The following is a 13,847-nucleotide window of genomic DNA, read 5'->3' on the forward strand; positions in this document are numbered from 1 at the left end:
CTATATTTGCCCCCCCCCTTTTTTTTTTTTTTTTTTTTAACTTCCACCGCTCCAAGCTTGCTCCTGTGATGGACTACAATCTCAATACAAACATTTTTAAAATGTATTTTATTTTTTGTCCGATTAATCGAACATAATAAATCGGCTAACTAATCGATTTTGAAAATAATCGTTAGCTGCAGCTCTAATCAGGACTAGTTCAGGAACCACTGATCATCATAAAAAGGTACACAACCAACAGTGGAGAACCCAGGAAGTGATGGAAGAGGCCAGTACTCTAGTACTGGTTCTTTTACTTCCCATGAATATGTAGGCTGAGGTTTCAAGGATGCATAGGTATCTTGATGCGGACACACATACATGTCCTTGATACATTGGCTTACATCGTTATGTAAAGTAAACAAAAAGCCCATACTTCTAGCGTAGAGCTGGCCTCTCCCTACTCGAAAGTGCATTTAAAAGCCCAATGTGCAAATGTGAACCAGGCTTATACGCTATAAATAAAAAGCATCTCCATTTCAAGCATCTCCTGAACAATGGGGCAGATGCAGTGTAGTGGGTTGAATGTGAATGTTTTAGTACGCATTTGAGGGTTTGGGAGCCAATGAAGAACAACTGCCCACTGTGAATACATGCTCATCAGTTTATGGGTTATGTGTATGTTATTGTTGGGCTATGTTTAAGTATGTTATACTGGGTAATCGGTTTATCAAAAGACTGTCAGCACCCAGCCCCCCCCCCCTTAGTTAGCTCTCTTTATACTGCCATTTAACTTGTTACAGCCTGTTTGTCCATTTGTTTCATTTTGTCAATGGTGGGATTACCATAGCGCACTCTAGGTGTAGATGAGTAGATTACCCTACGCTAGACACTCAGGAGATAATCCCATCCTATTTATTTCCCTCTCCCTATTCTCTCATGAAGGCACCGGGGAGGGGATTGTTTGCATTATGTTTTTAGACCACCAGAACTACATAAATACTGTGCTGGTTTTCAATAAAGCAGAGTTTGTTTCACCCTACATTTGGTTTCGGCTGGTGACTGGGTGGACTGGGAGTCAATTATCATCGGGTTGCAGCATCACCTCAGCGAGGAAGACTACAGTGGCAGATGTACTCATCCTGAGTACTGGAGTCCGTCACACCCACATTATACAGTATCTACAGCATTTGAGGCACAGTAGTCTATTCAGTGCATTGCTCCATTACTTTTACACTTTTTGTATACAGTGCCTGTGTAATTCCAACCTTATAAAGCAACTTTACCCAGTTGAGTATAAGTTTGAAATTAGTCACATTGGAGCAGAGATTTGCTGCAGTCACAAATCTTTCAAAAGGCTCATTTTACACCAGCAGGAGTACGTTTAAAGTGTACATAAATGTGAACCCACACCGAGATCAAATGTATGGAATTTGACATTTAAACTTTTCTTTCAGCACACACCAACGCAGCGCATTGGTGAGAAATGAAGAAATAGGAAAGAAGAAATTGCCTCGTCTATGCATTGGGCAAGAATGTTCTACAAAGCTGGGGTGAACGAGCGCTAAAGATTTTAACTAGACAATTATTAGCAGCAGCTGTATTGGATAACATGAGTAGCTAATGAAGCTGGTGACACTACAGCTACCTTCACATGTTGCACAAAGTCAAATGCTCAAGGACGGAGCTACAAAGCAAATTGAATTAATGAGGCCCAGATCACTGACTGACTGCAATTCAAGCTCTCCTAGCAACAAAAACACTAAAGCAGAACAATTCTGTAGCTGACACAAATGTGCTTGGTGACAATGCCCTTAGAAACAGTGATCAACCCTTCTACAGCCTAAAACTGCATACAAATAAAAAAATCTGAAAAATAAGCAGGTTGGATATGAAGATACTAACCTGTTTTAATATTCAGTGGAATTGGTTCAACAATACCATTACCTGTAACAAAAAGAAAACACACACTGTTAGACCATAAGCCATTCAAAAATCAACAGTTTTCATTGTTATGGCGGAAATTTAAAAAATTTATATTTTATCATAGGACTGCAACCAACTAATTGAATAATCAATAACACTGGTCTGCAAATCTTGGGAAATTATCGACCCTTGAGATAAAATGTATCAACTCTTACATATTTTGATTAGATGAATTAGAAAACAGGTGATAAAGGTGCTGGTTGGCTAAAGTTTAAAGATATTTCACAATAAAGATGTATTACACAGGCGAGTATATTTGCCTACAAGGGAGGGAGGTGTCTGATGATCATGAAGCCTCTTAACTTCTCGACAAGGTACGTAAAACAATGAAAATAGTACCACATGGAAGGGTATAAATTGATCTTCACTTTGAGACTAAAGATTATTACCTAACTGTAATTTATTGTTCTTTTATTGCAAGGTACATTTGTCTTGGTCAGATCTACGCATCATAAAGTTACATCTGGTGGCTTGTGTCATTGCTAGGGATGCACCGATATATTGGCCGAAAATGGCACTTTGGCTAAATGCCAAAAGTGCCATTTTACTGCCGATACATCGGCGCATCCGTGATTTCTTTCCTCCCAGCTGGGTGCTGCTCTGTGTCCCAGGGGGGAGGAGAGAAAAAAGGGACAGCCGGCCGAGCGCTGGGGGAGGAGAACGCTGTGAGCGGCCGGTGTCTCTCCTCGCACACCGCTCGGCCGCCTATCACAGTGCAGCAAAGCTGTGTGGGGGCGGAGACCACGCTGTCACAGGAGGCTGGGCTCTCCTCTCGCACGGCTCACTCAGCCTCCTGTGACAGTGTGTGTCAGAGAGGAGAGCAGGCTACAAACACTCAGCGATCAGTGAATTGAGGATATGGTATGGTTATTATATCCTCAATTATGAATGAATGGGAGTGATCTTTATCCACTCATTCATAATTGTGGTTATAGTAAACATACTATATTCTCAAGTGATCAATGAACAGGAACACTCAGAGAATTCCTGTTCATTGATAACAGGGGCTGCAGAAAAAGAGATTGAGGACTCCGTGTTCTCAATCTCTTTTTCCATTTTAAAAAGGGAAATACCAGGGGTCTGTTTAGACTCCTAATATTTCCCCAAAGCCCCTAAAAAGTAAAAATATTTAATAAAAAAATGAATACAAATAATTTTAAAAAATGTAAAAGTTTACAAAAAATAAATAAAATATTTAAATATATGTAAAAGAATTAAAAACATTTTCGGTATCGGTTTTCGGCCTGACAATTTTTTCTATTTCGGTTTCCTTTTTTAAATTTCTATTTCGGTGCATCTCTAGTCATTGCCTAACATTTCCAGTGAACAGTTGCGTGAGATTTTCCCTCAGAAACCAAGATGCCTTGAAACTGGGTAAACAACGCAGATATTTTCGGCTATATTTGTGGCAAGGTTATATTTGCATCTCAAAAGTGCAGTATGATGGCAGTGGTAAAAAAAAGGAATAACACCTATATTTTGGATGCAAAATAGGGGGATCAGGACAAGAGCTGGGCCCCTCATTATTGTTGCATTACATGTGCAACTTATCTGCGTCATTGCCTAAACAAGAAGAAAAGGCCATGCCTTTCGCAGTCCCAATAGTGACTGCTATTTTTGCATGGTTTCCCCAATTGCAAAAAGGGATCTCAAGAAAGAAAAAGTGGACCTTGGAATATCCTAACATTCCATCCGCACTGCGTCCTGTACCTCATGGTGAGGCCTATTCCAGATCCACCAGAAGCCTACTCTCTAGAGTCGGATGATGATAAAAACGATGAGCAGGATGCAGCTGATTCGGGGCCGCCAATGTCAGCAGACCCAGACTTTAGCCCACCGTATGCTCCTCCAGAACCACATCTAAATTTCACAGAGTGAACTAAATGACCTGGTCAGGGATTTGGAATTGCCTAAGAGTAAGGCAGAGCTACTGGGCTCCAGGTTACAACAGTGGAACCTTTTGCAGAATTATATCAGGATCTACATTTTCCGTGATCGCCAAAAAGATCTGGTCCAGTATTTCTTAGTGGAAGGCGATTTGGTTTATTGCAATATCGATTTGGTTTATTGTAATGTCGATGAAAAGTTTCAAAGACTTAGTGAAGCCAAAATCAATGAAGGCGTCTTTGTCGGTCCACAGATTCAAGAACTTGTCAGAGATGACAAGTTTGATCATCTCAGGGGTGCGATATTCCTTTCGCCCCCCGTCCGGGACAGGCAGTTCCGGGCGATTAGTTTTTTTTCTACATTTAGCCCTGCTTCGGGCAGGCGACAGGGTTAAATGTAGTGTGGGAGCCGTTTTGTTCAGGTGATCTTGAGCGGCTGTACAAGATCACTTGTAACCAGCCTGATTCTCCCTCGCCTCCCCTCTCTCCGGCAGCTGTTCATTTCAATGGCATCCCAAATGCACCTCCTGTCTGCAGTGTGATCGCCTGCACTGGAAAGCGCTGTACTGCATGCAGTGCGTTCCAGTGCAGCACAATTTCAGAAAATTTGCATAACTTTTTATTCTGAAGTAAACTTTATGTCTGTAACGCTGCATTTGTGTATTTTAATTTTAAATAAATTACGATATTCATTTTTACAATTTTATCCGATTAATCGAAGTTAAAAAATCGGCTAACTAATCCATTATGAAAATAATAGTTAGCTGGAGCCCTACTGCTCTCCACATACTGTATGTCAGTGGCTAGGGGAAGTAGCCCAAGATAGGGGATTAGAACTTGGAAAAAAAAAAAAGCTAAAATTTGAACATCAGCAACAGCACTGTTTCATCTGCTATGGACAATTTATTTTTTTTGGATGAGGAAGGGGTGTGCCTGAAACAGCTGATGGAACAAGTTATGAATGCCCCACTACATTTGAGAAATGGAAAAATAGGATTTTTGTACTCACCGTAAAATCCTTTTCTCTCCGTTCATTGAAGGACACAGGACAACAGATCGTAGATCCTGAATGGTAGGGTATATCGCCACCTGCAGGAGAAGGACGCTAGGCACATAAGAGACAAAGACAGCCTAGGGGCGGCCCCTGCTGGTGGCCAAACCCCCCACTTGCTGACAAGTCTCCAGTAAGTAACAAGCAGTTAGGAGTGTACACCCCATAAAAGAGGGCGGGGCCTGTGTCCTTCAATGAACGGAGAGAAAGGGATTTTACGGTGAGTACAAAAATCCTATTTTCTCTCCCGTTCATTGAAGGACACAGGACAACAGATCGTAGATCCTGAATGGTAGGGACGTCACCAAGCAGTACACACTGAGGGATGGGCAACAACAACCAAACACCCAAAGGACCCCTCAAAGAGCCGCCTGCAACACTTTGCACCCCAAACCAGCATCCGCCAATGCCAAAACATCCACCTTGTGAAACTCAACAAAAGGTGTGGACAGAAGACCACAAAGTGGCCCCACAAAACTGAGAAACAGAGGTCCCATGACGGAAGGCCCAGGAAGCCCCAACAGCCCCAATAGAATGGGCACTGACAGGGAAAGGAGGCTCACGCCCCTTAACGGCGTACGCCTAAACAACAATACGAATCCACCGAGAAACGGTAGCCGCCGACGCGGCCCTTACGAGGGCCCTCCGTGAGCACGAACAAGGAATCTGACTCACGGAAAGAAGCCGTAGCTTCCAAATAAAACCGAAGAGCGCGAACCACATCCAAACAGTGCAGCGCTCTTTCCTTCCCATGAACCGGTTTCTGGCACGGAGAAGGCAAGACAATGTCCTCATAGTCCGAGGCGCGAAGGCAGAAGCCAGGCCCGGACGCATAGAGGCACCCGAAACGGAGTACATGGCCCGCAAAACCGCCTCCGATCGGCGGGGTCCCCAGGGGGGAAGGGAAGACCGCCCTGGTAGAACGGAAGCCACGGAGACCAAAAGGCTACGGGTCATTATTTGAAACAGGTAATTTGGTCTCTCCATGAGAGGTAAACTCTGGTATGTATAACTAACCAAGAGTGTATTTGCAACAATCACTGATGCACGATGATCGTGGAGATCATGTGTGCAGATTTTAATTCAAAAACGTTTTGCAGCATGCAAATACGGACTATGAAACTTTTGCTGAGGTGTTCACTTCCCATACACAAATCAAAAACAGGCAGTGTGAATGTAATTACAATTAGTGATGTACAGATACTTTTCGAGTACCAGTGCAGATACTTGGCATTTTTATGAGCACTACCAGGGTTGCAGAGGTTGCAGCTGGGACCTGGCTCTGGTGCTACACGACTGTCCTGAAATCATTAGTCTGTATTGTTTTAGAAAAACGGTCACATGACAATAAACAAAAATGTATCAGTGTTTGTACTTGTAAGTACTCGGCAAGTACCAGTGCTCGTACTCGCAAAACTGGTATCTGTACATCCCTTAATTTATAAAAACAAAATTGTACATTAAAAACAGAGATGTACAAATCCCAGGAGCTCAGTGTGCTCCTTACAATTGACAGCTGCCTCCTAATTTTTCCATTTTTCTCTAGTGTAGTCTTGGAGCGCAAAAGTATCAGTACATGTACTCTTACTTGTACCGAGTACTGTACTTGGTATCTGTGCAACCCTAATTACAATGTAATTGCAATGTGTTGGCTGGTGCAGACTGAGAATTAAGTGTTGGGAGTTGGAGATAGTTCAAATAAGTGTTGGTGTTGACCCAGTGGCTGCGGATCTTCAAGCACATTTTAAAGTCTGTAATTAAGAGCTTAAAAAGGTCAAGTTTACCTTTAATACCATGTTTCATACCATGTTTCATGTTGCATCCAAATTCAGGGTGTAATATGAAACAGTACCAATAAAAATGTTACCTGTTAAAAAAAAAAAAAAAATATGAAACAGTCACATCCCCAGACCACCACTTCCATTCTGTCCCACCGGGCACCCCACCAAGAACTAAGAGCCGGCTTTAAAAACCTTAGAGCCAGCATTACCATTACACAACCTGCTTATGAGTATATAGCAGGGACGTGCGGCCAGGGGAGGCAGGTGAGGAAGAGCCTCGCCTAGTATTATGGAGAACTGAAGCCGACAGCTTTTTCTCCATACAAACACATTACACAGCTGGGAAAGCCTTCCCACTGTGTAACCGGTCATGAATGGAGCGCTGCCTGTTAATTACAGGCGGCACTACATCCGGCTTTTCACAGCTAAGTTAGGTTATACAGCAGCGGGCTTCCCCACTGCCTGTATAACCTAACATAGTGAGGCAAGAGCTGCAACAGCCACTACTCTATGTTAGAGGCGTGAGCTCTGTGGATGGTTTGGACCAATGGCAAAGCACCATTGGTCCAAGCTGTCCAATCAAAAAAAAAAGAAAATTAAAACACTGAGAACATCGATCTCGATGCCTCAACAGTGACAAGCAAGTGAGGGACAAGGAGGCTCCTCCCCATCTTATACCCTCCTCCTCCACACATAGCTTGGTGGCCAAGTAGGGGGGCGGGGTTTGGGAAGGATGGGGTGGGGCTTCCACATGCTGAGGGCGGTGCTGGTGAAATGTCTCACCCAGGTACTGCATATCACTGGTATATAGGTAGCTAAAATATATAGTTAATTAACAGTTAAAAAGGAAAACATTTCTTCTGTTCATTTTGAACAGACTTTATTTTAAAAGTTAAATTAACAATAAAAATACAGACCAGACTAAGGTGTCTGAAGGTTCTCATTCATCTAGCTCATGGTATATCTGTAAAAAATAAATCAAGGCAACTGGACTTGCTGTATTTTTCTTGAAGAGGTTTCACTGGTAATCCAACCAGCTTTACTGGTTCACCTTCACTGGTCTTCAAACCACTGGTCATCCAACCAGCTCCAAATAAGTCCAATTGACTTATATTTTTTACAGATAGACCAGACTAAGGTCTGTTCCATTTGTATTGTCGCAGCTGATTCAGCGCGACAAAGCTTCCCCCAAAAAATCCCCCATTCATTCTTAAGGCCTCTGTTCACACTTGAGCATTTTGTCGCAATAAGCAAAACCCCTGTTGCTGGAAAAAGTACATGCGCTTCTTTTTGGCAGATTACAGCTCATTTTGTCCATATAGAGTCAATGTGAAATGCTTAGAAACGTGCGCTGCATTTGGTTTTTCGCATCTTTGCCATTGACATCAGTATGTCACAATCTGCTCATAAAAACACGTGACCTAATGTGCACGCGAAAACACTGTCGCCTATGTGTGAATGAGGACTTAAACTTTACCAGTAGTACAACTTTAAACCAAAAATAATAAACAGAAAGTGCCAATCGTTCTTGCCTTGTGGTGGCTGGAAAACAAAAGAAAAGATAGGAAGCGCCTCGATCTGGCACAATAAAACGCATTTTATCTGAGTGAAAGGATAAAGGATTGGTATTACACTTAAATTTAACATGAGTGTAATACCAATATTTTCAAACCAACAAGGTGTTTTATTGCACAAGAGATTGAGGCACTTCCTCTTTTTTTGTTTCAGTTGACATGTACTCACTTGGGCGTTTTAGAAGATAGCTGAATATCAATCTTGACTTTGGTTAAAACTTTGGAAAATGCTCCTTATATACAAAGAGGACTAATCAGAGGCATAGAACTGTAAAGTTTGCTTTTATTGTGGTAGCTGCGCCTGCCTTTTACAACGCAGACAAGTCAAGGTCCTGGAGCTAACAACTATCAGTCTGAAAAGGAGGAGGAAGCATTTGGGCGTGGAGTTTCCCCCAACATGCTAGTTTAGCTATTGTCAGTAGGGAGGCAGGTACTGAAATGCTGGGCTATTGTTAAGTAAAGCCAGCACTGTGGGAGAATGTAGCAGCTATGACTATATTGACAGCCAGCATTGCATATGCAGGCAGGACTTGGCTTTTTCTCTCGTTGGCTGTCAATACAGTTCAGGGGCATATAATTTTTTTTTCCATGGGGGGGGAGAAAGGGGATGGGAGGTGAATTCAGCTCTTTTTTTTTACCTGCAAGCTCAGGTGCAGACCAAATGCAGGAGAAGGAGGATTAGGACTATAGGAACATGGAGTACCTTTGCCATGGGTGCCAAAATAACACGTTTTGACTTGAGATTCAAATAAATAATTTTGTTAATATTGCATCACAAGACTCCCAGTCTGAAGCAACTCCACAAACGATCGTCCTAGCTGCTTTTGCTTTCTGCTTTTTTTTTTTGCAGGCGTCGTCACTGTGCTTTTAAGGGTCAGTAATGCCTTTTTGCTATCTTGTACATGTAACTGCCCGCTAACCCCTGTAAACACAAGCATCCATTGACTGCTATAGGGTGGAACCCTACCTCATGAATACCAGCGACAGAACTATTAATTCAGTATTAGCTTTTCCATTAATATATGCCACCAAGGGTGGATGACAACCAGAAGGGCGCAGTGTCCAGATGGGCCCCCTGCTACGTGAGGTAAATGCCGCAGTGGTAGTTCATCAGCTGCCTTTACCATACAACTATGCCTGTAAGAGACCTTCTAAATAATGTAAATAAATGTAGTATAATATAACCAGTATATTAGCCTACACATCCTGCAGCAGCTATGTTTGGTTAAGGTAGAACCCTGCCAGCAGAGGTGCTAATAAACTGACAGGCAATTAGAATACACAGAGCAGCAGTGGCTTGCATTTCATGCACAGAAGTGGCTGGGGTATTTCTGGACAGAAGTCCCTCAGCCCACCACCCCCTAACCTCCCCCTGGCTCATTAAAGAGGGGTTATTAAAGCCCCCATTAGGCAGATAGGAATCTGCTGCAATGGTGGAGGTGGCAGAACTCATGGGGACCCCTTGCTGGCTTCAGTCGCCATAGAGTTTGTCAGTTACCATGCCAACCTAACCACTAGGATTTGTCCAGCCCTGGTGTAATATACAATGAAGTATAATGTAACTAAGGAGTCTGAAGCAGGCACAGTATATAATGCCTGACAAACAGGGTTATTGGAAAACATGGCTGCAGAATGCAATATAAAAATGTCTGCACACATTACATAACTGCTCTATTGAAAACTGCTGGACCCAAAGATGTAATGCGTTCTCATATTTTGAAGAAATTGTACACATCTGCACAAAAGACAGATTTATCACAGACTTACTGCAGTATCTACGCTTTCCATTGCATCTGTTTCCGAAGTTTAAAGTCACTTGTGGCCAAGGATTAACCATCTGTCTAAGTCACGGGACACATATCTGCAGAATATAGAGCCCGGAATTAATAATGAGACAATATACACCTAGACTGTACACTTGGGTCTGCAAAGAATTTACCTTTCCTGGTTTCTGGAAATTCAGATTTATGGCCTCTGTTTGCAGGCTGCACATCCTATTATTGTTATGTCTTATTGGTGAAATAGTTTGGCTGCTAGCATTCTTCATTTACATTTTATTAGGTGGACAGTGTCATAGCACCTTCTCCATACTAATGAAGGAGCAATTTTTATTTGCCTGTTTGAGGAATGTATTCTACTTTCTACTTTGAAAAGGAGAATCGCCTTTTAATCTGACTGGCTCTAAATAAATGGGCATGAATACACTTTGCGATACAAAAAAAATATTGTGGCCCTTTAGCAATAAATAATAGCAATAATGCACTGTGGGCCTGCCACAAAGATCAACAGCCAACCTCTACAACATAAATAACACTTACAGAGCATAACCTTAACAGTAACTGATGCTACTAATGGACTGAAAGCCCCAAAGAACATCTGCAGAGAGGAGTTTTATAGGAAAAGTGTTGAGTTTACAACTCTATAAGGCCGATGAGTGACAACTTTTGTGACAAATTGGTAGGTTAGAGAGGTTTTTTTTGTAAAACGAAAAGACAACCTTTTCAGATTCAATAAAAATGCTCCAATAAATAAGAGAAAAAAAACTGAGTACCTTGTTTTTCCTTCTCAGATACCAATTCACAAAAAACAGTTAGTGAACAAAGCTGCATTGAGCTCAAACTGCAAAATGACAATATTACCGTATTTTTCCGTGTATAAGACGCTACTGTTTCATTAAAACGTTTACCTTAAAATTGGGGGGCGTTTTATACACGGGGGCTGAGAGGAGAACCGAGGTTGCGAAACTGCCGAAACCACTGCAAACTACCGTAGCCTCACGAGTGAAACTGATTGCAGAGACAAGCATAAGTTTTCCTCCAAACATAAATCTTTTGTACCCGAGGTCAGCTTTCTCCCCAGCAACAGCTGACGTCAGTTACAAAAGATTTATGGAAACAAAAATTGGAGACAGAAGCGCCACTACCTAGCGCAATAAATGTGGTAGAGTGAGGTGTAGGCACGACGTCAGGCGGCGCTCGGGAGAGCGTGTAGCCAGTGCCCGGAGCTGTAATGTCGGAGCATGATGTGATTGAGGTAAGTGTAATGCATTATACCATTTAAAATATTGATTTCGGAATTTTGGGTAAGAAAAGTTGGGGACGTCTTATACATAGGGGCATCTTATAGACGGAAAAATACGGTAATATAAGTTAAAGGTCGGCTAAGGCTTGTATTCCGATATTTGAGGCTGCTAGATAAGTTTTAAGCTACCACCTGGCAGACAATTAGGTACAATGTAAAATGAACTCTGTAGTTTAGCCATTAATTCTGACAGTATTGGGCGAGGCATGAAAGAGATAAGTGCACTATAGAGATACTATAACAAACTAAAAATGTTCTCTGGCAGACTTCTATTTCATCACAGAGTCAAAAATACTTACAAGTAAGCTGCTGCACTCTGCCTTACAATTCAAGAGATTGGGTTTTCATAAAAACGTGAGTGTTGGAGACCTCCTCTTAAAATACAAATATGTGGATGCAAGTTGAGGGAGACCTCCTGCACTCACATTTCAATGGAAAGTCAAGTGCCAAGTTAAAATAGAGGCGTGCAACAGTTTTGACGTCGCATAGTGGTTGTTTTTGACTGTAAGATCATTGGGGACCATAGCTCATCTTGCGTTTACCGTTTATGACTTTGAGCCTATCTGAGGGTATACACTTCTATAGAAGTGGTTCGAATGCAATACAGTGTTCTCCCTAAGGCTTTTTGGAACTGGTTAAAAAAGAAAAAAAAAAAAAAAAGAAGAAGAAGAAGAAGAAGAAGAAGAAGAAGAAGAAGAAGAAGAAGAGGCCCTGCTAAGCTCACCATCCTTTTGCTTAAATGGTTCCTGGGATCCTTTGGCTTTTAAATGAGCTTAGAAGCTTATTTTACCCAAATAGGTGACGGCTTTTTTCCAGGTGCAAAGTTGTCAGAATCCTGGCATCAGGGGCTGGGATAGCTGCATGTTGAGGCTTTCTTCTCCCTACGCGGAGGCGGACGAAAAAGCCGCTTGTGAGCGGAAAAGGAAGACTTCTCCTGCAGGTGGCGATATTACCCTACAGTACAGGATCTCCGATCTGTTCCCTGTGTCCTTCAATGAACGGGAGAGAAAAGGGAGAAGAGGGCAGACCACGCACCGAAAAAGAATGGACCTTACAAGAAAGACTAAAGAGGGAGGTCACCAAAGACCTGTTACAATGCTGTAGAAGATACACAACTCCGTGATTGAGACTGGAGAGATGGTGCATACAACTATTGTCCAGTTGCTTCACCATTCAAATCTTTAGGAAGAATGTTGTATCTAAAAATCCCAGGTCATCTTGCCTACATTTTATCATGCATGTTGGGGACTCTGGTGTCATCTAGATCAGTGGTTCTCAACCTGTGTAACCTCAAGACTCAAATTTCCCCTTGGTCATTAAGTTGCTACCCAAGTCGCACTGCAATGGAAAGCATGGCATTGCTGTACCGGGCGTTCCAGTGCGGGCGATTGAACTGTGGGCGGGATGTACGTTTGGGGTGCCATTCAAATGAATAACGCAACACATCTCCCACGTAGTAGGTGCGATTGCATGGTACAGTGCCTTAATCGCACAGGACTGTTCGATTAACTCACTGTACTAGTGTGAAAGGGCCCTAAAAAACACTGACAGACACACAAGCAGACAAATCTCACATACACACATAAGCACTCCAGTGCTGACTGGAGAAACAGACGGGGCAGGTGGTGGGCACAGCTGGCTCTGCCTCTAGAGAGGCAAAGCCAGCTGTCACTCACACAGCTGGGTGGATCCAGACAGGATTGTCGGGCTCCGTCCCGGCTGCGGTGCTCTCAGTATAGACAAACAAATTGAAGTCTCACTCCAGCAAAAAAACAAAAAAACTTTATAAGCTGTTCCAGGATTAGTTTTTTTTTTTTTTTTTTTTAAACCAATTTAAAAAAAAGAAATAAGACTGTTGTAATTACCACACACAGTGTTATATGGTAAATGCTAAGCCTTGTAACTGAAACTTAACTGCTTACAGAACGCAGCATATATGTAATCTTTAATTTTGCTCCTAGCTCTACTTTAAAGTCTATCTTCCTATCCTAGTGAAAACTACTCAGCTCTATAGGCAAAAACAATTCAGATTTTAGCCAGGAAATCTGGCTAATCCAAACACTTCTGGGTTTCTGGACCATCAGAAGATCCCTCTGATTTTGTCAACTGGCTGGAGCAGTAGAGGAGGAAATAGTTGATGAGGGATCAGGGCTGTGATCACTATTCCTAAAGCTCCTTCCGCTGCAGGATATTTATGGACAGAGCGAACTAGGAACTAGCAGCTGTAATGGAGGAAACGTAAGAAATTTCAATAGCCAATAGCAGGCTGGCTATTGCACCCGCCCACTGCTTGCTGTGCCCTCCTCCCAGCTAGAGCGAGCTAGGTGATCCAACAAATCGATAATGAGAATAGTTGACAACTATTCTTATTATCAATTATGATCAATTAATCCATGGCTCAAAATTTTAGGTCCTGAGCTACTAGTCAGGCCTTAAAAGTTACTTGCCACCAGTTGCCCTGCCTGAACCCACCCTATCCTGCCCACCTCCCCTCCATAAATTCCACCAT

At 42.4% G+C, this 13,847-nt stretch overlaps 1 protein-coding gene across 2 annotated transcripts in view; it reads right to left on the minus strand.

Moving 5' to 3' along the window:
• GPATCH11 (G-patch domain containing 11) overlaps nt 1–13,847 on the minus strand; it is a 50,413-nt gene that overhangs the window by 27,581 nt on the left and 8,985 nt on the right. Inside the window, exon 3 of one of the 2 annotated variants that reach the window (XM_018563574.1) lies at nt 1,885–1,926. The exons of the other annotated variant lie outside the window; for it this stretch is intronic. Coding sequence (XP_018419076.1) covers nt 1,885–1,926 — 42 coding nt within the window. The remainder of the gene's footprint in view (nt 1–1,884; nt 1,927–13,847) is intronic. 2 annotated transcript variants of the gene reach the window in all.

This window comes from Nanorana parkeri, unplaced genomic scaffold (genome assembly GCF_000935625.1).
Source record: "Nanorana parkeri isolate BGI_ZX_2015 unplaced genomic scaffold, ASM93562v1 scaffold677, whole genome shotgun sequence".
Lineage (NCBI taxonomy): Eukaryota > Metazoa > Chordata > Amphibia > Anura > Dicroglossidae > Nanorana > Nanorana parkeri.